The following is a 25,331-nucleotide window of genomic DNA, read 5'->3' as shown; positions in this document are numbered from 1 at the left end:
TGATGTAAGTGTACCATGTATTTGATTTCATGTGTATGTAATATGAAAGTATGCATGTTTGCGTAAAGCCACTGTGAGCCCTGGTGTAAGTTAATATATTATATATTTGTGTGTATTGTGGATGCAGAGTATATTTAAATACATATTTCTTAGAAAACAGGGTGGTATTTTTTCTGTGTGTAGGCTTGTTTGGGTAACATGGTTATATGTAAAAATGGGTATTGTGAATTGTGCCAATGTGGTTTTATGACAATATGCATTATGTATAGCATAGCAATGTGTGTGCATGAGGGGAGTGTGTTTATGCAATGTGGCACTGAATTTGTATGAAGTGGGGTATTTGTGTAGTGTGTCAGTGTGTTTTTATGACAGTGTGTATTATGTCATGTGATTGTGTGCAAGTGGTTTAAATGTGGTGTCCACTCTGCATTCCCACGGCTTTTGCTCCCCAATTGTAGTACCTCTTTCCAACACCCTTCCATATGTATACCACCTGTTAAATGTATTTAAACATATCTACAGGGAGTGCAGAATTATTAGGCAAGTTGTATTTTTGAGGATTAATTTTATTATTGAACAACAACCATGTTCTCAATGAACCCAAAAAACTCATTAATATCAAAGCTGAATATTTTTGGAAGTAGTTTTTAGTTTGTTTTTAGTTATAGCTATTTTAGGGGGATATCTGTGTGTGCAGGTGACTATTACTGTGCATAATTATTAGGCAACTTAACAAAAAACAAATATATACCCATTTCAATTATTTATTTTTACCAGTGAAACCAATATAACATCTCAACATTCACAAATATACATTTCTGACATTCAAAAACATAACAAAAACAAATCAGTGACCAATATAGCCACCTTTCTTTGCAAGGACACTCAAAAGCCTGCCATCCATGGATTCTGTCAGTGTTTTGATCTGTTCACCATCAACATTGCGTGCAGCAGCAACCACAGCCTCCCAGACACTGTTCAGAGAGGTGCACTGTTTTCCCTCCTTGTAAATCTCACATTTGATGATGGACCACAGGTTCTCAATGGGGTTCAGATCAGGTGAACAAGGAGGCCATGTCATTAGATTTTCTTCTTTTATACCCTTTCTTGCCAGCCACGCTGTGGAGTACTTGGACGCGTGTGGTGGAGCATTGTCCTGCATGAAAATCATGTTTTTCTTGAAGGATGCAGACTTCTTCCTGTACCACTGTTTGAAGAAGGTGTCTTCCAGAAACTGGCAGTAGAACTGGGAGTTGAGCTTGACTCCATCCTCAGCCGGAAAAGGCCCCACAAGCTCATCTTTGATGATACCAGCCCAAACCAGTACTCCACCTCCACCTTGCTGGCGTCTGAGTCGGACTGGAGCTCTCTGCCCTTTACCAATCCAGCCACGGGCCCATCCATCTGGCCCATCAAGACTCACTCTCATTTCATCAGTCCATAAAACCTTAGAAAAATCAGTCTTGAGATATTTCTTGGCCCAGTCTTGACGTTTCAGCTTGTGTGTCTTGTTCAGTGGTGGTCGTCTTTCAGCCTTTCTTACCTTGGCCATGTCTCTGAGTATTGCACACCTTGTGCTTTTGGGCACTCCAGTGATGTTGCAGCTCTGAAATATGGCCAAACTGGTGGCAAGTGGCATCTTGGCAGCTGCACGCTTGACTTTTCTCAGTTCATGGGCAGTTATTTTGCGCCTTGGTTTCTCCACACGCTTCTTGCGACCCTGTTGACTATTTTGAATGAAACGCTTGATTGTTCGATGATCACGCTTCAGAAGCTTTGCAATTTTAAGAGTGCTGCATCCCGCTGCAAGATATCTCACTATTTTTGACTTTTCTGAGCCTGTCAAGTCCTTCTTTTGACCCATTTTGCCAAAGGAAAGGAAGTTGCCTAATAATTATGCACACCTGATATAGGGTGTTGATGTCATTAGACCACACCCCTTCTCATTACAGAGATGCACATCACCTAATATGCTTAATTGGTAGTAGGCTTTCGAGCCTATACAGCTTGGAGTAAGACAACATGCATAAAGAGGATGATGTGGTCAAAATACTAATTTGCCTTATAATTCTGCACTCCCTGTATACAATTTAAATATAATTTTTATATACTTTAATTAACTGGGCAATTGTAATCTTCCTCCAATAGCCAGTAGTAACTCATTCTCACCTTCACTATTGATAGTAGTAACACATTTTCCCTGATTCCTCTCTATAGCCTGCAGCACCAAATTGTATACCTATCCCTCCCCATAGACACTACTAGCCCATTTACCAATGTACTCCATCCTTCCACTACTAGCCCATTTACCAATGTATTCCCGTCCCTCCCCATAGCCACTACTAGCCCATTTTCACATCCTGTCTCTCCCCATAGCCACCACTAGTCAACTCTACCCTCCTTTCCCTCCCATTAGCCACTACTAGTCAATTCTTCCCTCCTGTCTCCATTAGCCACTACTAGTTTATTCTTCCCTCCTGTCTCTCCCATTAGCCACTGCTAGTCCATTCTTCCCTCCTGTCTCTCCCATTAGCCACTGCTATTCCATTCTCCCCTCCTGTCTCTCCCATTGGCCACTGCTAGTCAATTTCCCCTTCCTGTCTCTCCCATAAGCCACTGCTAGTCCATTCCCCCATCCTGTTTCTCCCCCACAGAGAAAGGAGAGTAAGAATCCACAAGTATTAGCCAATTATCACACTCATAAACGTGAGTAGGTCACTCTCCCCATAGTCTTACCTCTGATGTGTTTTAATGCAGCATAATCTGGGCTCTTCTTTCTGCCCAGCCTTAGCAAAGAAACTCCATGTGCAGCCAAGCTATGCAGGAGGCAGTGAAGTGTCTTGTTTCATAACCCCACCCACTCCAAACAGCCAACAGCCTGCAGTCACTCACTAGAGACTGCTGGGACAGGTACTGTAACTGCAAGGGGGTGGGGCTTTACTGAAGGGGCCCGCAGAAGGCTATGTGGGCCACATATTGCGTGCAAGCTGGCTGGGGAGCTCTTTGAACTCCCCAGCTGTGAAATTAGTTTGCACACCACGGGCAGGCCCCCAAGAGCCTCGGGCCCTTGGTCCATGACTGATTTGCCTGAGTGCTCAGTTCGCCCCTGTATAGAATTTGTCTGTAAGACTTGGAGCAGGACCATGTCTTTTGACTGACTGGTATGTGTAGATTTTATGCAACCTTATTTACTCAAATTTTTTCATCATGATACATTACCATCATAAATTTGTTAATTAAAAGTATAACGCAATCTTACAGGTGGGACTCTCTATAAAGCAGTCAATAGATCCACAACTGGAGAATTACTTGGTGTTATATTAAAGAAAATATAATTATAGCAGAGTTGGTGTTTTCATAAAAACCCCATCTAAATAACGTAATTCTCATTTGCCTTATATAACAAAAATTCTAAACTTTTTAATTCAGGACATTTTATGCAATCTTATAATTCTAATACTTTTACCGATGTAGAACAGCATTTTCACTACACAATGCATCTTGATGTTCTGTACATTTCAAAACATTTTGTCAGCCTACAATGTAAGACATAATTGCAGTGATAATTATACATGTATTCAATTATTTTAATAAACTAAATAATAACATACTGCTGGTTTGAGATATTCAAAGCCAATATATGCAACAGTTATAGTTTAGTGAGAATTGAACTTTTGAAATGAAAAAGAGAATCTCAAATTTGAGTGGTGCCCATCTGAAGTGCTTATTAGCCCAAAACACGTCTATGTATATCATTAGCAATGTAAACTCACATACAGCATCTTGTTTCTAGACAAACTTTAAAATATTTCTCAGAATTTTTTACAGAACAAATGTTTTCTTAGTCCGGTGGGAGATTCTTTATTATCATTTGTCTCAGTACTCTGTCTGAAAAACTTTATGACCCTTCACATTTCATTGTCAAAATCTGGCAATCCATCTATTCATTGTATTTAGCTTGACTTACTTACTGAAAAGGATGCTATGCCACAAATCAAAACATTTACAATAGAAGGGAGCAATGCAGAATGAAACTTAGGACTTACAAAATCTATGAAACACAGAACGAAGTGACATTGAAGAATATAACTCCAAAGAGATGTTTATTTATTAATATTTTTTTAAAGTGTTTTAAGGAAAAGTATGATATTTATGTTCTCCTCTGCATTTTAAAGAAAATTATAATATAGCTTTATATAGGTAATGGAGAAAGAGGGGAAGAAAGTCCGTATCTGAAGCATTACTGAAGCATAACAAACATATACATGGAAAGTGTTAGCTGTGGGGACCTAAAAGTTGTTACTTTAAGGATGACGCTTAAACAGACAAGTTTGATGCAACTGCCTAGTGGTGCACACTGAAAAAAAAAAACTCAGCAGATTGTGTGCTAAGTATAAATCAGCCATTCGAGAGTAAGTGAAAAAGCATATTTGTTAACATAGAGGAAGATGTAAAAAACAGATAAAATGTGAATCTTGTAATACCTTTTTTATTGGAATAACAGCATTTTTTAATGACAAGCTTTAGGGAGACTAATACGGCTACAATCTCTACATGGGGGAATTTATAAGTCTTCATTTATTAGTGGGACGGAATCAGGGACGGATTAACATAGGGGCTGATAGAGCTGCAGCTCCAGGCCCATGGAATAGGCCCATTTAAAAAAAAAAAAATTTAAATTACTTTTTTTTTTTTTTTTTTTTTATAACACTCTACTCTTGGGTTTGCCACCTGACTGGTATTTTACCAGCACAGCCGGTATTTGGGGCTGCCTGGCCATGCCAGTGTTGCAGCAATACCAGCAATACAAATGCAGATATTTTTCTCTGTATAAATGGAGATTACTCTGCAATACCAGCACCAGCCAGTAGGGGGTTACTGTGTGTGGAGAGAGGCAGGGATAGGAAGTTACAGCATATCCCTCCCTGCCTCTCTCTACTAACTGATCCGCAAGGGAGCAGCTACACAGCACAGCAAGTTCAGACAGCAGCACCCAGCCTGCAGAGACAGACTACAGCTCAGGGAAGTGAAGGATTGGGGGGGGGAGGATGGCAGCAGGGAAACATAGGGACACTGAGACACCAGATGACACTGAGACACTTGGAGATACTGAGACACTAGAGACACTGTGAGACATAGGGACATTGGGAGACACATTGGGACATGAAGACACTAGGGACACAATGTCTCCCAGTGTCCCCATGTCTCTCAGCCAATGTCCCTAGTGTCTCAGTGTCCCCACGGCTCCCAGTGTCCCCTAGTCTCCCAGTGTCTGTGTCCTCATGTCTCTCAGTGTCCCTAAAGTCTCGTTGTCCACATGTCTCCCAGTGTCCCCAAATATCTGTCTCCCAGTGTCCACATGTCTCACTGTCAGTGTCCCTAGTGTCTCAGTGTCCCTATATCTCCAAGCCAGTGTCCCTAGTGTCTCAATGTCCCCATGTCTCCCAGTGTCCCAATTTTTTTTCAGTGTCCCCATGTCTCCCAGTGTCCCAATTTTTTTTCAGTGTCCCCATGTCTCCCAGCCAATGTCCCTAGTGTCTCAGTGTCCCCATGGCTCCCAGAGTCCCCTAGTCTCCCAGTGTATGTGTCCCCATGTCTCTCAGTGTCCCTAGTGTCTCAGTGTCCCCAAATATATGTCTCCCAGTGTCCACATGTCTCCCAGTCAGTGTACCTAATGTCTCAGTGTCCCCATGTCTCCCAGTGTCCCTATGTCTACTAGCCAGTGTCCCTAGTGTCTCAGTGTCCCCATGTCTCCCAGTGCCCCCAAATTCTTCAGTGTCCCCATGTTTCCCAGTGTCCCCATGTCTATGTCCACAAGTGCCCCCATGTCTCACAGTGTCCCCAAGTGTCTGTGTCTCCATGCCTCCCTGCCAGTGTCCCTAGTGTCTCAGTGTCCCCATGTCTCCCAGTGTCCCTTAGTTTCCCATGTCTCCCAGTGTCTGTGTCCCTAGTGTTTGTGTCCCCATGTCTCCCAGTGTCTCCATGTCTCCTAGTGTCCCCATGTCTGTATCCACAAGTTCCCCCATGTCTCCCAGTGTCCCCAAGTGTCTCAGTGTCCCCAAGTGTCTCAGTGTCTCCTGGTGTCTCACTGTGTCCACATGTCTCACTGTGTCCACATGTCTCTCATTGTCCCCTAGTATCCTATTGACAAGGGAAACACTGAGACATGGGGACACGGGGAGAAATGAGGACACTGCGACACTGGGAGACTAGGGGACTGGGCGACATGGGGGCACTGACACTTTGATATATAGGGACACTGATGCCAGGCTGGCCTTCCAATTCTTTGGACAGGCATGCCCCCTTTGTCAGCCTTTTCGCCCCCTTTTGGCAGCTCTGGTAATGTGATTCACGTTAGTGGCCCACACTTTTACCCCGCTCATTGACTTCCTGCTTCACTGGACACTGCTGTTAAAGGGTATGGATTTACTTGAAAGATGAAAGCATAAATTAGATGAAGAGATTAGCATAGAGTATGTGTAGCTGCATCCTTTCCCTCCAACACCATCTCCATCAGATACATGATGCTTGGGAGGTATGACTGTTTTAGAGTTTTTGGTCGATAAGATTCTGTAATTAGGCCCCATCATAATTGTCAGCACCAGGCCCACTGGGCTTTTAATCTGGCCCTGGACGGAATGTAATATCTTATGGGTGCAAAGTCGTCCTGATTCTCACTACAAAACTGCCTTTGACATGACAATAAAAAGAAAAAGAGGGATGGTTGCGATGGAGCAAGAGGGCATCCCAAAACAAGAAACTTGTATAAGGTATCCCAGCAAATAAAGCTTCATTAACACCAATAATTTACCAACATAAAACAATCTTGGTCATGTTTCTTTCAAGCAGAATAAAACAAACAATAGAACTCTGTATTAGAATAGAAATGTAACTCTGTATAAGCAGTTGCAAACCATTGTACAACTGGATAGTTTATAATATTCCACATGATAGCAGGTTAATAATAATACTATGTAGTCCATTAAAAATGTCCAAGCACAAATAATGGTAAGTAGCCATGCATGAAATATATAAATATTGACAGGATAAACTGCAGGTCTGCAACAAACATGTCCATTGACTTTTTATGGACTGAACTGCATCCATCATTTTGCCTAGGAATATTTAGTAAGTGAGCTCTGATCTTGAAACCAGACACATCTCTATAAGCCAAATAAGAGATTGGTATCCACAACTGGCCAGCATGGGCTGGGGAAATAGAGGATATGTTTAGGTTACTCCATGTTTTAAAGTGATGTTTCTGTAAGGGAACAATGACTGCCCCTGCCCTGAAATCCAAATCAGGCTGAATAGCCATCCAATAATCTGGTGCTGGGTACCACAAAAACACATTCAACCTTTGCTTTGATGACATGGTGTTAGGGCAGTGCCCTCAGTCTGAAGACTGCCAATAAAATGGTTTGTTAAATCAACATTGTGCATGTAGGCTGTACGTAGGCCATACCATGAAATTCCATTCTAGTGGCTTGAACTGGGATGAAAAGTGGTTCATATTGCTTCTTAGTAGAAACAGATACCATTTATGATGGCATCAAAGAGTTCTATACACTCTAGGTACAGTATAGAGCACGATTAAGATTAGCAGTAATCAGGGCCGGCGCAAGAATTCTTGCGCGTTAGGCAACAATCCATTTTGCCACCCCCCTCATGAATGAAACGACATTCCCTCAGAGGTTTATTCCCTAAACTCTGAATTGCAGTGAAGAGACAATTAGGGAAAGATAATTACTGAGTAGACATTAAAGGGAAACTACAGTGCCAGGAAAACAATTGTGTTTTCCTGGCACTATAGCTTCCCCATTCTGCCAAGTGCACCACCACCCTTGTGGTCAAAAGAAATTAAAAACCCCTTATGCCACTTACCTGGGTCCAGCTCTGATGTCTTTTGGCAACAGAGACTTGGAAACATGTTAGGAGAGAGACATAGTGAGCACACATTTAGGGAAAGAAAGAGAGACACTCTCACTAACATACACATTGTCAGTTACACACTTTCACTAACACACACACACACACACACACACACACACAGAGTCACTTATACAGTGTCACTTGCACACTCTTACTGACATACATAGTATCAATTACACACTCTCACTAACACACACTGTCACTTGCACACTTTCACTAACACACACTCTCACTGACATATACAGTGTCACTTGTACACTTTGACACACAAACACACTGTCACTCAAACACACACCACTTTACATAAAGTCACAGTTTATTTACACACACAAATACAGCAGTTTAACACACACACCAATTTACAATCATTAATACAGTAAGCAATCCCCTTTAGCCTCCAGTCATGCCATACCTGGGTGCTGTGTCTGGAGGAGAAGGGATCCAGCATGCAGGAAGTGTTTTTTCTGGTGGGGGAGCTGGAGAGCTATGCACTGTGAGCACATACTGCTTCCTGCTCCCTTAACTGTGCTTCCAGCTTCCCCTGCCTGCAGGAAGCAGATTGCTCGAGTGAGTTACAGTAAACCCCGCTCCCATAGCAGATAATTAGCTGCCGAGGGAGCCCAGTAGCTGAATGTGTGTGCTGGGGGGTGGTTAAGGAGCCGATCGCCCAGCACATCAGCCCCAGACAGCAGATTTAGATTGTCACCTACCAAATTAAGTAAAATTATTATCATATTAAATTAAAGGTGGTTAAAAAAAATCTAATAATAAAATGTTACACAAGCAAAATAACAAAAAAATTAAAAATAAAAGTAAAACATCAAAATGTAACTAAATCTAAAGGGAAGGAAAAATGCTAAAAGTAATATAAAAGAGACATAAATATTTAACTAATTAAGTTTCAGGAATGAAGAACTTTTTAAACTATGAAATTAGATCACATAACTAAAAATAATTACCATATATATTCACATAACTTAAACTTGCAGAGGCATTTTCCCCTGCTAAGAAACATTTCCCTGACAAGATCACACATATAAAACAGTATTCCAATATGAATGAATTGATACATTTTATGACTACACAACTATTTAAAATCAGGAAGTCCTGAAAAAGTACACTAGAAATTAAAAAGGTTACAGTTTTATAACTACATTATGATAATCTAAGCATCTATTAAAAACTACTCATTAAAATTAATTAATTTAGAGAAAAGACAAGTCAAAAATAAACAGTAAACCGCACTATTGAGAATTTAAAATGTTATTCTTGCAAAATATACAGTAAAGGGAAAAAAGTATTTGATCCCCTGCTGATTTTGAACGTTTGCCCACTGACAAAGAAATTATTACTGTATAATTTTAATGGTAGGTGTATTTTAACAGTGAGAGACAGAATAACAAAAAAATCCAGAAAAATGTCAAAAAAAGGCATACATTGAATTGCATGTCAATGAGTTAAATAAGTATTTGACCCATTTGACTTAGTACTTGGTGGCAAAACCCTTGTTGGCAATCACAGAGGTCAGAGGTTTCTTGTAGTTGGCCACCAGGTTTGCACACATCTCAGGAGGGATTTTGTCCCACTCGTCTTTGCAGATCTTCTCCAAGTCATTAAGGTTTTGAGGCTGATGTTTGGCAACTCGAACCTTCAGCTCTCTCCACAGATGTTCTATGGGATTAAGGTCTGGAGGCTGGCTAGGTCACTCTAGGACCCAAATGTTCTTTTTCTTAATCCACTCCTTTGTTGCCTTGGTTGTGTGTTTTGGGTTATTCTCATGCTGGAATACCCATCCACGATTAATTTTCAATGCCCTGGCTAAGAGAAGGAGGTTCACACCCAAGATTTGACTGTCCATCGTCCCTTTGATGCAGTGCAGTTGTCCTGTCCCCTAAGCAGTAAAACACCCCCAAAGCATAAAGTTTCTGTCTCCATGTTTGACGGTGGGGATGGTGTTCTTTGGGTCATAGGCAGCATTCCTCCTCCTCCAAGCAACGGCGAGTTGAGTCGATGCCAAAGAACTCGATTTTTGTCTCATCTGACCACAACACTTTCACCCAGTTCTCCTCTGAATCATTCAGATGTTCATTGACAAACTTCAGACGGGTCTTATATGTGCTTTCTTGAGCAGGGGGACCTTGCGGGTGCAGCAGGATTTCAGTCCTTCACGGCGTAGTGTGTTACCAGGTGTTTTCTTGGTGACTATGGTCCCAGCTGCCTTGAGATCATTAACAAGTTCCTCCCGTGTAGTTCTGGGCTGATTCCTCACCATTCTCATGATCATTGAAATTGCACGAGGTGAGATGGAGCACCAGACCGAGGGAGACTGACAGTTATTTTGTGTTTGTTCCATTTGCGGATAATTGTACCAACTGTTGTCACTTTCTCACCAAGCTGCTTGGCGATGGTCTTGTAGCCCATTCCAGCCTTGTGTTGTCTACAATCTTGTCCCTAACATCCTTGGACAGCTCTTTGATCTTGGCCATGGTGGAGAGTTTGGAATCTGATTAATTGCTTCTGTGGACAGGTGTCTTTTATACAGGTAACGAGCTGAGATTAGGAGCACTCCCTTTAAGAGAGTGCTTCTAATCTCAGCTCGTTACCTGTATAAAAGACACCTGGGAGCCAGAAATCTTGTTGATTGATAGGGGATCAATTTGACATTTGCTTTCCTGTAATTTAGGAATGACAAACATCAATAACAAAAAAAGGTTTTGGATGCAAATGGTCACACACACTTTACAGAGCCACATTAACTTGGCTCTGGCTGTGAAGGCATTGCATTAATGTGGCCCTGTAAAGTGTGAGTGACCATTTGCACCCCAAAAAATAATTTGCTGATATACAGCTATAATATGAGAGTTTTTCTCTGTATATTCTTTATTTAAGATGTGATATATACTGTTGATGTTTGTCATTCCTAAATCACAGGAAGGTATCACACAGTGTGCTTGGGGTGGTATCCACTGCGCTTTTCCATTTTATTTTGGTTTTCATCATTTTACCACAGTGCCTTTTTTTGTGATTTAAGGCATTGGGTTTAGGTGCACATACTTATTCATTGTAACAATGTAGCAGTTGTAAAAACACATTGTTATAGCAAATAAAGCAGCTCATCAGAGATCAGTGGCTTGAAATAACCATATAATAGTAATTAATTATAATAATAATTAATAATAATAATAATAATAATATTAACAGCTCGCGACTATCCTTACCTTTTTGTGTCACTTTACTCCACTCCCTCCCTCATGTAAGCTCATTGAGCAGGGCCCTCAACCCCTCTCCTGTTTGTCCAACTTGTCTGGTTACAACTACATGTCTGTTCGTCCACCCATTGTAAAGCGCTGCAGAATTTGATGGCGCTATATAAATAACATAATAATAATAATTATAATAATAATAATAATAATATTATTACAAGTAGTACTCACTTAAAATAATAATAATAATAATAATAATATAAATAAGCCATAAATGTTACAGCTATATAGATTTAAAAAGGGTACTGTACAGCAAATGGTACATATCTGGTCATATTATCTGGGGTTTCTGGTAATTTGATCTGGGGTAAGATGGGAATTGTCTTGGATAATGTAGAGTACAATATCAAGAAGTTATATTAAACATTTCCAGAAGGAACCAGTTGGCAGCCCACTACAAATTGTCCTAAGTACCATTGAACATACCAAAATGTCTTGTGAATTCTCATCCATATTGCATCTTCAAAAAAAATAATAAATTCCCTACAATGTTTGAAAAGTCTTGTATGGTTTTTTTTTTGCATGTTTTTTTCTTTCCTTAAAGGGACACTCCAGGCACCCAGACCACTTCTGCCCATTGGAGTGGTCTGGGTGCCATCTCCCACTACTCTTAACCCTACAAGTGTAATTATTGCATTTTTTTAGAAACTGCAATATTTACCTTGCAGGGTTAACTCCACCTCTAGACAGCCACTAGAGGGCACTTCCTGCATCATAGCACAGAAAACACGCTGTGTGAGGACCTCCAGCGTTGCTCATTTTCAATGCTTTCCAATGGGGAGCTCTAATGCGCATGCGCGGCAATTAGGTCTCCCCGGCCGGTGGGATCAGTCTCGCCCACCGGCCGGCGTAATCCCTGGGAGCAGTGGCGGTGGAGGAAGAAGCAGCGACATGGGACATGTCGCTGCCTCTGGTAAGTAACTGAAGGGGTTTTCACTCCTTCAGCAACCAGGGATTGGTGGATGGGAGGGAGAGGGGGCCTGCAGTGCCAGGAAAATGGATTGTTTTCCTGGCACTGGAGTTTCCCTTTAAGGAGATATTGATTTCATCCAATCTATTCAGAAGGTGGAATACTTTGGAGTGAAGTAGGGAGATTGCTGGTCTAGTTTGTTGAATCAAAATATGTATGATTGATTTCCTGGTTAGTTTTACATTTCAAATTTAACTCTGGCCAGGATAAAAAAATGACAAAAGCTGCAGGTTGTAGTCACTGGTCATGTCAGCCTCTGGCCTGCCATTTTATCTTTGCAACACATGGCAGACATGTTTTATAGAAATTACATTATTGTTGCTATTAGTAATTTTGTTGTACAAACACAGGAAATGGAATACAGAATCGTGTTCTAAAAATTACTTCTTAAAATGTCTGACATCAGTGAGATCTTTCACAGTAATTTTTAATCACAATCATGGGGTTTCACAAGTATCTAATGTACATCAAATAAAAAGACGTAAATATAATGTCAGACATCAATGTCAGTGGGATCGACTATGCCTTTGGTCATTTCTTTGCTTTTTTCCACACTTAGTATAAGACAAAATTACATTATAAATGCATTTTCTGAAAAATGAGATGTTTAGGAAATTTCAACACAGCATATAGGCAGTTTTTAATATAAAATGTAATTCATTAAAAACAGTAGCATGTCTGTAATTAACCCTCCATGAAATTAGCAGTGCATTTTTTTTTACATTTTATTAAATGTCTATATTAAAAATCTCAGAACATTTTTGATAAAGGAACTATATTGTTTATGGTCTACTAATAGGGAAGAAATCAAAGTGGACAAATATGTGAGCTGACTTATTGGCAGACAAGAAGGGGAAATTGAATAATGACAGCATCACTTCTGATAGAAAATTTGATTTCACATGGTAGGAGATGAGTGCAATAATAACACAGGCACCAGGTAGGATAGATATGAAATACATTGACAAATTGTAATGGAAACAGATATATATATATAATAACTATAGAGAAAATGAATGATGAATAGATCAATGTGGTTGTACCGAAGCTCCCTGTACCCCTGGCAGGGTACCTCCGCCAAGGACCACTTCCTCTGTGGAACAGGTAGCAAACCGCAGCACTTCTGCCCACAGTCGCTCCTCCTGGAGCCGAATGGGGAACTCGCTCTATCCACCCCCAGGCACTAAACAACACTCAGTCCTGGGAGCTATAGTCCTTACAAGGACTTTCCCTGTTGAATCATCCACACTGGAACAGTGATTAGTGATTAGCCCTTTTCCCTCCCAGTAACCAGACGGCAAATAGTTCTGGGAGTGCAAGCTGGAATGTTTTAATCTGGCCAGATGGCCTGCTTTTATACAATTTCAGTTACAGTTAAGCACGCCCATGACACTCCCACACAAACAGGATAATCCCTCTCCTAGACCTTAGAGGGGACCAGTTATAAGTTACAAACCCATCCTCTATGCCTGAGAGATAATTGAGTCAGGAACTGAACCAACTCAATTATCTCCAGGCACAGAAAAACATACAATATTACAAAACCCCCAAAATACCATAAAACACCCACAAAAGTTACATCCCCTGATAGCCCCGATCTGGGTGACCAACATACCAAATAGTAATCCAGATCGGTTCAGAGGTTTGGAATTTCCCTGGAAGCCATAATTTTGACCGTGCACATGGTCCAATGCGTAAAACAGTTCCATGAAGTCCGTGCTAACGGTCGGTCAAGTCCGGTAGTTTAAAAATGAACAAACTACCGAGCGGAATCCATAGTTCTAAGCTGGCTTGTTCACCTTGTTTGTGGGAACTTTTCCACCGAACAGTGCCCTTCTAAGTCATATAGAACCGAACACAGGCGATCATAGAAGTCATTGGGGAGTTTAAGAGTCCGTTTTCAGATGCATGAACTCGATGACCAAACACCACTGCCTGCATTCATGTGAACAAGATAGCCACCACCTCGTGGTCATTCATGTGAACAGCGGCCACCCAGATGAACAATTAGAACACTGAGGTGGAACGTGTTACAAACTGTCAATTAGGCTTAACAAACTCCCGGGTGGTCCATGGTTCATGTGCCTGTTCGGTTCCCGAACAGAATAGAGAAAGGGCACGAACCAAGTCAGTTAACTAGGCTTTTACAAGTTTCCCTGCAAGGCCCATAATCTGTGGGCAGGAGGCTGGCAAGCAAGCTCCTCCAGAAGTTTGTGGCAAACTCACTTGGGAAGGGGAGTTTGTCACAGTGGTTCCGTTGAGTTAAGTTGCAGTTGTTGGAAATAGAGACTACCAACAAATCGAACAAAAATATTTCTTTATTTAGAGTTACCCAAATGTGACTGATATCTGAAATGATTTGACATATTTAAAATGAACACAGGCAAGATCTATAGTATATGAAGTTGTTTCACAAACTACTAGTTTGTAGATTAAAGGACCACTCTAGGCACCCAGACCACCTCAGCTTAATGAAGTGGTCTGGGTGCCAGGTCCAGCTAGCTTTTACCCTTTTTTTTATAAACATAGCAGTTTCAGAGAAACTGCTATGTTTATACTGAGGGTTAAGCCAGCCTCCAGAGCCTCTAGTGGCTGTCTCATTGACAGCCGCTAGAGGCGCTTGCGTGCTTCTCACTGTGCAAATCACAGTGAGAGCACGCAAGCGTCCATAGGAAAGCATTATGAATGCTTTCCTATGCGACCGGCTGAATGCGAGCGCGGCTCCTGCCGCGCATGCGCATTCAGCCGATGACGTCGCGAGGAAGAAGAGGAGGAGGAGGAAAGCTCCCCGCCCGGCGCTGGAGAAAGAGGTAAGTTTAACCCCTTCCTCCCCCCAGAGCCCGGCAGGAGTGGGTCCCTGAGGGTTGGGGCACCCTCAGGGCACTCTAGTGCCAGGAAAACGAGTATGTTTTCCTGGCACTAGAGTGGTCCTTTAAGGTAAAATAAGATTTATATGGAATACACTCTTGGGTTCTAGACCTTCTGTGACACTTCACATATCTTTAACTTGATTCCCATAACACAATAAGAAGAGTTACCTAACTGTATACCATCAAACACTAGAATAATTACCAAAAACAATTCTAGACATTGTAATAAATAGCTGTAATGTTGCATTTGCCCAGATTAAAAACAAAAACATATTTTCACACTTCATGCATGAACATTCTTTCTGTTATTAGCTTAAATATTAAATGGCATGTGCCTAATAAGGTGTTAGAATAAAAATGGTTCATGCTATTGCTGTTTATTTTACAATTAACAATCTACATGCTTTAATGCACTTTAGTGCTCAGTAAACAGCTTACTTGCAATACCAGGAATAGCATGGTGGCTATTTCAAACCATACTAGACTTTAATGGAGACAAACAGTGAGAATCAGTTGAAATAGTTGGTTTGCCTTTAGTAGATAACATTTATGAAAATGTGCACGTTTGCAATTTCTCCTGTTTCTTCTATTATTGCCAAGGAAGCTCCAGCTTTATAGCCATTTGATCTAATAGCTAATACTCCTGAACTGATATTAGACTTTAGTAACTAGTATTAGAAGCAATGGTGAATTCTTATTTAGTATGCAAGCCATGTGTCTCCAAGATTTTTATAAAATGACCCTCTATAGATTTTAAAGTGCTAGATTACTTGTGCTCAACAATTTTTATATTCTCATGTCTGTATGTATAACATCTTCCAGGAAGAAGAACTAAGGAAGAGCGAAGAAGCAAAATATGCACATTTGAGTGATGAACTCCACGTACTTATTGAAGTGTTTGCTCCACCAGGAGAAGCTTATTTACGTATGAGTCACGCCTTAGAAGAGATTAAAAAATTCCTTGTTCCGGTAAATCTTATTCATATTTCTTCACAGCTAAATTAATTTGTCTGTGATAATACCACTGTAAGTAATATTTCTGTAAAAATGACTCTTTGCATGACTTTTCATAATAAATTAGAAAGAAATATAAAAGGATTCAATAAATATCCTTTTCAAAGTTTAACAGACAGAAAGCATGTCTGGTGAAAACTATTATTGTTTTTAAAACATATTAAATGTGTATCCCCTTCACTGCTAAGCAATTTTTTACTAAAATAAAATATATATTATACTGTAAAGTGTAACAGTTATTTGAACCAGGGTTCACATAGCTATTAGGTAAGCATGCGGTTTTGGCCAAAATGAGTTTCGGACAAATTTGGACTGATCAACTGTTTGGCAGATTTTCCTGTCTCCGAAGTGCAGTGCAGACATTTTCGAGCAAACATCAAGGCATTGTCCAAACATGTTAAGAGGGTTTGGGATTAGAGAATCCACACATGGTGTCAAAAAAGGGGGGATTGAGGGGGCGTGTCCTAGCAGCGCATGGGAACAGACGTGTAGAACGGAGACTCTCCCGTGTGGCGGCTATTACAGCGTGTTATAATCAACGACAACGGCAAAAAACACCCTGCTTACCGAGCGGAACGATTACCCAGCGATATGGCAACAAAATCCATCAAAAAATTGAAACAAAAAACCCTAGAGAAGCAGCAGCCCTCAGAACACGGAGACCAAGATGGTGCCGGCAGGTCCCAGTCCCCGACAAACTGTTCAGACACAAGAGAGAACCATGCTGAAATGGACGGACTCTCCAACCCAGCGACAGAACTCTCGGTGAGGAACATAATGATGGAACTTAAAACCTCCTTTAAAGCCGATCTTTTACAGATGACAGCGGAAATCAAAGCTGACATACAAAATATTGGCGAAAGAACGGCACGTCTGGAAGACTGCACAGACGAGCTGATTGATGCGCACAACTCTGTGGCTGAGGCCTACACCTCGTTATAACAGAAGCTGCACTCCTTAGAAGAGAGGGTTGTGGACCATGAGGACAGAAACAGATGGAATATTGTCCGCATAAGGGGTATTCCTGAGTCGGTAGCGAACGCAGACCTCCCCAGGTATGTCCAAGATCTCTTCAAGACGCTCATACCGTCTCTAAATAACCTGGACTTAACCCTGGACAGAACACATAGACTCCCCAAACCCAAACACTTACCTCTAGACACAACGAGGGACGTAATCACCAGGGTCCACTTCTATAACACAAAAGACAGAATTATGCAAACCTCCAGGACTCTGAAGCAGTGGCCCGAACCATACCAAAACCTCAAAATATTCACAGATCTCTCCTCCGCAACAATGACCAAGCGCAGAACCTTCGCTCCTCTTACAGAAGCTTTGAGGAATGCCAACATCCCCTATAAGTGGGGCTTCCCCACCAAATTGCTTTTGAAAAGGAATGGAGTGGACAGGCCAATACGTGATTTCACAGAAGGCAAGAAACTATTCCAGGACTGGCAAATACCGCTTTCGCACAATGCAATGAAACAAGTGGCAGATACCATGGTTCTGAAATCCCTGGCTAAAGAATGGGCGCTAAACCGTAAAATCTCTAATAGACCAATGGACTCCAGCACTTCTACAACCTGACCAACCCCCAAAGAAAAGAAGATATTGAGACATCACGTCCTAGCACTGAAGTCTTGAATCAGTGTAATGTAATGTATATGTTAATATGTTCAATGTTGATTAATCTAAATGAATATATATTCCGCCCATTCCTACAGCGACTGACTTAACTCCCACCCCAACAAGCCGCATGCGGATGAGCTCCTGCCCGTCCTCCCATCACCCCACAAGGTTTACTACCCTTAGTTCACCTTCACCTATGGGCCACCCCCAAGGCCACTTTCTGGCCAAGCCCATTCATTGCTATAAGCAATCCTACGTTACTCCAGATGACGAACGGAACCCTGTACATAGTTTATCCCCAGTTAACCCCACCCCTATGAGTGTACTACCTATTTACTATAAGTCAGCTCAATGCTGGTTAAAATTACGACAGATAATGATGGCTGAAAAATACAGAATAGGGCTAACTTCACAGTCCAAGGGGCTCATGAGTCAGCATTCAGTTGAGCATACACTTAATCGACTCCATGCCCCTTAAAATTCTATCCTTGAACACGAAAGGGCTTAATTCCCCTAATAAACGATGACTAGCTTTTTCTGAGGCCAAAAAAAAACAAGGCACAGGTGGCGTTTTTTCAAGAGACGCATTTTACTTGGCAAGGCAGACCTAGATTTAATTCCAAAGAATACCTCCACGACTTTCAAACGTGTTTCACAACAAAAAAAGAGGGTTCTCCACCTTGATAAGCAGAGATGTCACGTCCTCCTTAGTACGCAAAATTGGCGACAAGAAAGGTCACTACTTACTACTTCAATGTTTAATTAATAACAATCCTTACACATTAATTAATATTTATAGCCCCAACAATAATCAACACGATTGGTAATCATTGGAGGCGACAGGGGAGGTAATCATTGGAGAGGTAATTGGGGAGGTAATCATTGGAGGCGACACCAACTTTTTAATTGATAGCGCTGTTGACTCCTCAGCTACAGCGACCATTTCTGCGACCTTGCAGAAACAAAGGACGGCTTTATCGACACGCATTTGTGCCACACTTGCTTCCCACCATTTAGTAGATCCATGGCGCATACAACACCCAACAGAGATTGATTATACATGCCACACAACGGCACACAATAGCTACTCACGGATAGACCGCTTTCTAGTTCTGGCTACTTACCTGCCTTATATAGAAGAATCCACTATAGGGCTTGTTTCGTGGTCGGACCATGCTCCCATCACGTTAACTGTTAAACAACCTTTCCCCAATAAAGGAACAGGTACATGGATGTTAAACGACACGTTATTAACAAACCCCAACATTGTTACTCAAATCTCTACTGATCTAACTAATTATTTCAGAGAGAACACTACTGACAATTCCTCTATAGACCAGATCTGGTTGGCTCATAAATCCTGTATTCAGGGAAGTTTCACAAAACATGCTAGCCATGCAAAAATTAAGGACAGACGAATACAACGCACTACTGGTTGAAATTGCACAATGGACGCACTCTAACAAAAGAGACCCTAACCCCGTCTTAGAACCATGGAACTTGGAACTAAAAACAACTTTTATGCTGCGAAAAGCCAAATATTATTTTTTTGCTAACGGCAACAGAGCGGGCGCTAAACTAGCTTCCCAACTCAAACATAAAACAGTCGCCTCCAGGATTGCCCACCTAGATGATGGGAAAGGGAAACGTATTTTAGATCCGCAAGGAATTGTGACCCAGTTTGCAAATTATTATGAGGAACTATATAACCTTAAGAATGACCCCAAAACAACTATCCCTACACCTGAGACAATTGACAATTTTTTAAGAGATGTACATCTGCCCAGATTGACTGCAGAGTACCAACATAGCTTAACACAACCCTTCTTCTTAGAAGAACTCTCAGAGGTCATTTCTCACCTCTCAGCCCATAAATCTCCAGGCCCTGATGGTCTCTCCAACGCATATTTTCAAACTTTCTCTACTATCTTATCCCCCCACCTACTTAAGGTCCTCAACCAAAGTGCCACAAAAGGTGCTCTCCCAGAGGAGATGTTGGTGGCACATATTTCTTCTCTCCCTAAGCCAGGTAAAGCCCCGACTCAATGTAAGAACTTCAGGCCCATTTCACTGTTGAATGGGGTTGCCAAAATATATGCGGAACTACTTAGCAACAGGCTTGCCCCTTTTCTCCATAAACTTATACATAATGATCAATCTGGATTTGTGAGAGGACGACAGGGCTCTGACAATACCAGAAAAATCCTAAATATCATAGCCACACTTGAAAAGAGCGGACAAGGGGGCCTTTTTCTCGCGCTGGACGCAGAGAAGGCCTTCGATAGGCTAAACTGGACATACATGACTAAAGTGCTGGAGGGGTACCATTTTCCCAATGATGTCATCAGGAACATCATGGCCCTCTATACTGCCCCTACAGCAAAAGTATCTCATGGCGGATTCATATCTGCACCATTCCAAATCACCAATGGGACCCGTCAGGGTTGCCCTCTCTCGCCTCTCCTATATATCTTATCGCTGGAACCCCTGGCATATAAGATACGGACACATCCTAATATATACGGCATTAAAATTCATGACAAATCTTATAGTTTGGCACTTTTCGCAGACAACGTATTTGTCGCTCTCTCTGACCCCAAACATTCCTTACGCTCTTTAATAAAACTACTAGAAGAGTTTGGTGGAATCTCGCATTATAGATTGAACCAGGACAAGACCAAGGCGCTGCCAATGAACTTACCTAAGACACTAATAAACGCCTTACATAACCTCCCTTACATACCTAGGGGTGAAAATAGCTACGGCTATACCGACTACAATAAAACTGAATTACAACCCTCTAATAACACAATGCAAAACGGAGATGAACAAATGGAACCACGTCCTACTATCATGGTTGGGGAAAATAAATGCATATAAAATGATGCTGCTCCTGCGCATCCTCTATGTTTTTAGGATGCTGCCACTAAGGATACCCAAACTATTTTGTAAAGCCCTACAAAAACTCTGCGGCTCCTTCATCTGGGAAGGTAAAAGGCCTAGAGTCTCATTAGCCCTTCTTCAGACTGCCCTCACACTTGGCGGCGTAGGCCTGCCCAACATCTGGTAATACCACAGCGCTACAGTCCTAGCAGCTGGTATCCTGCTACATGCCCAACCCAACCTTATACAATGGGCAGACATGGAGAGAGCCCAAGGCTCAGACATATCTCTTGTCGACTACATATGGACACCTAAACAACTTAGAAAACAAAGACTTGGAGGAATACAGCACACTCTCCAACTTCAAAATTAATACGGACAAGTGCGAAATTCTTAACATTAACACTCCCCTAAATCAAGTTAAGAAATTAAAACAAAATTATCCGTTTCAGTGGGCCCCTCATTATATCAGATATCTAGGGATCAAAATCACCAAAACACACAAAACACTCTACAAAGAAAACTTCCCAGATCTAATAACAACAATCCGGAAAGATCTGGATAGGTGGGACAGACCCCACTTTAGGTGGATGGGGAGAATAAACATAATTTCCATGAACATCCTCCCGCGAATTTTATATCTTTTAAACACTATTCCAATACACATCCCCAATATTTTCTTCAGAACCGTCCAATCTATGCTCACCTCATTTATTTGGGCTCATAAACGACCACGAATTGCCTTTAGTCTATTGACCAAACCTAAGACGGGAGGAGGCCTGGGCTGCCCCAACATACAAAATTACCATAAAGCTATACACCTAGGAAGGATCCTGGAATGGTCTAAAGAGCATAATACAAAAGCATGGGTAAACTTAGAACAATCTCAAATACAAACTCCTCTGAAATCCCTTCCCTGGATTGTATCTGTGGGCGAGGATGGGCTGGCAAGAGATTTGCCCACCGTATCTACTACCCTACAAACTTGGAAAAAGATATATACATATCCAGACTTTTCACCAACACCTTCCCCGTTTTACCCAATATCACAAAATCCCAGATTCCCCCTGGGAAAAGAAATTACATGCCTGGCCAATATAAAACCCAGCTCCAGGGATAGAGGCCTGACGCTACAAGACCTAGTGTCTTCAAATGGCATCTTACCACTAAAAACTTTCCAAGAATTGAAACACCCCACGTTGACGCAAATCCTCCAATACAGTCAGATAAAACACTTCCTATCCAAAGAAGGGCTCCTCACATGGCAACCTAGAGAGCTTACACGATTTGAAAATCTCTGCTCCTCTCCACCAAAAACGAAAACAATCTCCACATGCTACCACATAGTACAGAGAAACACCAATGGTAATCTCCCATGGTACACAATACGAAATAACAAATGGTTCCCTTCCCCATTGGAAGAGTCTCAATGGACACTGATCTTCAATAAAATGATGAAGTTCCACTCTAGCATAACACTACAAGAAATAAATTACAAATTCTTGTCCCAATGGCACACCACTCCTGTAGATATCAACAAATTCGACCCAAACGCGTCCCCTAGCTGCTGGAGATGCACAAAAGCACAGGGCACCTACAAACACATCTGGTGGGAATGCAGTAAGGTGGAGGGATTCTGGAGAGAAGTGCAGAGAGTCACAGAACTGACTAGTGGTATCCGTTTACCTTATACCCCTGAGACACTCCTATTCTACCACACTCCCATATCTATTTCTAAATTCAAAAACTCTCTGATTTTTTACCTGCTGACTGCAGCTAAACTAGTTGTTGCAGGACTCTGGAAAACTAACACAAGACCATCAAGGAGAGAATGGTTTCAGAAAATTGAAACAATCCGCAGAATGGAGGAACTGAGGATGTCCTCCTTAGGCAAGTCTAATATACATAAATCAATCTGGTACACATGGAACTCCTTTATGTTGGGCTTAAAATAACCTAGAAACACAACAGGACCAATACTAGGCCAGGACAACACACTGGTACACCCACCATATAACGAACAGGTAAAACTAAAACACCTACACAACTTTACAACTTAAACTTAAGAAATATAGGCTGGAGGACGATATTATTCCTTCGACAACAAAGAAATACCTTATGCATCTGTATTGTAACAAATGTAACCACAATTGTATTGCTAACGATTTGTATGTAAGCATTATGTATTATGTATTATGTGTAATGTTATTTTTTCTTTATAGACTATTGTCTAACCAAAGTTTGTAATTCAATATGCTCATTGCGCAAAAACGAAATAAACATAAAATAAATAAAAAAAAAAAAAAAAAAAAGAAACACAGTAGAAAGTAAGCTTCGTTAACATTAAAAAAAAAAAAAAAAAAAAAAGAAAACAAAGACTTACCCTCTTCCCGACTACCCAATACATGGTGGAGGTGTGGGATCAATTTTTCCTCACCCTAGGTCACACTAACATGTTTCATTCCAGGGCGCCTCTGTTGGACCTCAGAACAGTGTCCAGACACATACCACTCACAGACTGGCTAACGGCAGGAATAACACATATCCCCCACCTAACAGAGAACAAAGAAATGATTCCATTCCCTGACTTACAAGCCAGATGGCCTATACCGAACCGTGCCATTTTTTCCTATCTACAACTCAAAAGCATCATCATAGCCTATGCACTGCCCACACATAACACACAAACGCACAACCATATAAACTCTTGCCTGGTTATAGACAGATGTTGGTCAACACCAACTAAGCCAAAGACACTAACGCTGTGCTATAAAGCATGGCAGGAGGCTACACCGCTTAAACCCCAGCCACACAGAGCACAATGGGAATCCGACTGTGACGTAACACTGACTGATGAGGAATGGTTGCGGGCCCTAAACGGTTTATCTAAATGGACCTGTTGCTTTTCCCACATAGAAGCCCACAGGAAACTTATGTACCGATGGTACATGACCCCCCAGAGACTCCAACACGTATTTCCCAATACACCATCTACCTGCTGGAGATGTGAATTAGAGGTAGGCTCACTACTTCACGTGTGGTGGTCCTGCAAAGCTATACAACCACTGTGGACGATGGCACGTTCTATTTTAGACACATTAGAAATCCCAACCTTCCCTATGACTGCGCCTATTTGTCTGATGCTCTTACTACCTAAGCACCTAAACCCAGGCGAAAAACAGGTTACAGCATTAATATTCATGGCTGCTAGGAACCTTCTTGCACAAAAGTGGAAGACCACTGAATGCCCCTCCATGCCCCAACTAATAGACAAAACCCACCAATTCTATATGTATGAAAAGATGACTATAAACTTAGCACACAAACAAGTTCTATTCGAGGAGGCTTGGAAAATATGGGAAAAAGAATATGGAAGACAGAATGAAAGAGTAGGAACCGATAAGACATAGATCTAAGACCAGAGAATAACAAATGGGGAACTATACCCACGCACTGCAACATAAACCTAAACAACCATCTACCTTAAAATAAACTCGCTTACCCTTCCACCTCCTATCCCTGTTCGACTATCACCAGTTATACCCCTACCCATACCACACAGAATTCTTAAAAACATCAACACAAGTACAGACCGGGTTAGGTGTGCAACAATGTAAATAACCGATACCAAACATACCCCGGTAACAAGAATGGTCATAGATACTTAATTGCTACTAATCACACAGTTGAAACGACTACCCAATCGATAACTAATCGGGTAGATGACGTTGTTATTATTATTGTCATTGTTGTGATATATTGGATGCCACCAATGTCATAGAATGCTGAGAATATTGTGAATTGCTTGTGACATCTAACGGTTCCCCGTACCCCTTTTACCTTCTGTACCCCCGAACTATATAAGGAAAACCAATAAAGAACAAATTTGAAAAAAAGGGGGGATTGAATGAAAAATAAGCTGATTTTATTTTTAAGCAAATAAGCAGCTTAGTTTGCCTTATTGGACAAGCTGTCTGCCCAATGATATGGGCTGCATTTACTGTACAATCAAGAGGTGGAAAAAAAGATGATTGAAGTTTAGAGGACAGCCAGTAAATGTGAATTTTATTCTAAGATCAAATTAAAAGTGACCTCTAGAGGGGAAAAAGAGAGAAGCACTATTATTATTTTAATATTTCCAAACAGAATTATTTTAGACAAATTGACTACATATTTAGAGAAAGACAGCCTAACATGCAGAGATTTCCTTATTTTACCCTTGCTGTGCCTGTGTGTGGGAGTGGAAGATTTGTGGGAGGACTATGTCATTAATCCTGGTGTGAGACTGCTTGTGCTTAGGTTACTACTTTGCCTGCATAGCATCTGCTAGTGCTACCAACTTTTAATGGGAGATAGGTAACCTGGGTCATTAATGCTAGTGCGAGACTGTTTAGGTCACTGCTGAGCTTAGCCCCTGAGTTGCACAGTGCAACTTAGCCCCTCCTGCTAGTGGCACAGTGCCACTTACAAACACTAGATAGACAGATTTGATAGATAGATAGATAGATAGATATTAATTTCAAATTATATAAATACTAATATCAAAATAAACTTAGAATGAAATTATATGTTGAGTATAAATATATATGATTTACTACTAAGTATCTAAGTATCTAAGTATATTTTGATATTAATACATATCAAATATATATGTATATTAATATCCAAATACACTAAGAATGAAACTATATATATATAAGCTAATTAGGTACAGCTCCCTTAGGTATACTACAAAAGAAGGGGATAGCCCTTGGTAGAATGAAGAAAGGA

General features: G+C 41.2%; 1 protein-coding gene across 1 annotated transcript in view; it reads left to right on the top strand.

The window, feature by feature from the left end:
* The window catches only part of KHDRBS2 (KH RNA binding domain containing, signal transduction associated 2), a 595,075-nt gene that overhangs the window by 248,065 nt on the left and 321,679 nt on the right, over positions 1 to 25,331 (top strand). Inside the window, exon 4 of the mRNA XM_063442960.1 lies at positions 15,858 to 16,004. Within this exon, the coding sequence (XP_063299030.1) occupies positions 15,858 to 16,004 (147 nt within the window). The remainder of the gene's footprint in view (positions 1 to 15,857; positions 16,005 to 25,331) is intronic.

This window comes from Pelobates fuscus, chromosome 2 (genome assembly GCF_036172605.1).
Source record: "Pelobates fuscus isolate aPelFus1 chromosome 2, aPelFus1.pri, whole genome shotgun sequence".
Lineage (NCBI taxonomy): Eukaryota > Metazoa > Chordata > Amphibia > Anura > Pelobatidae > Pelobates > Pelobates fuscus.
This window is presented reverse-complemented; position numbering and strand designations above follow the sequence as displayed.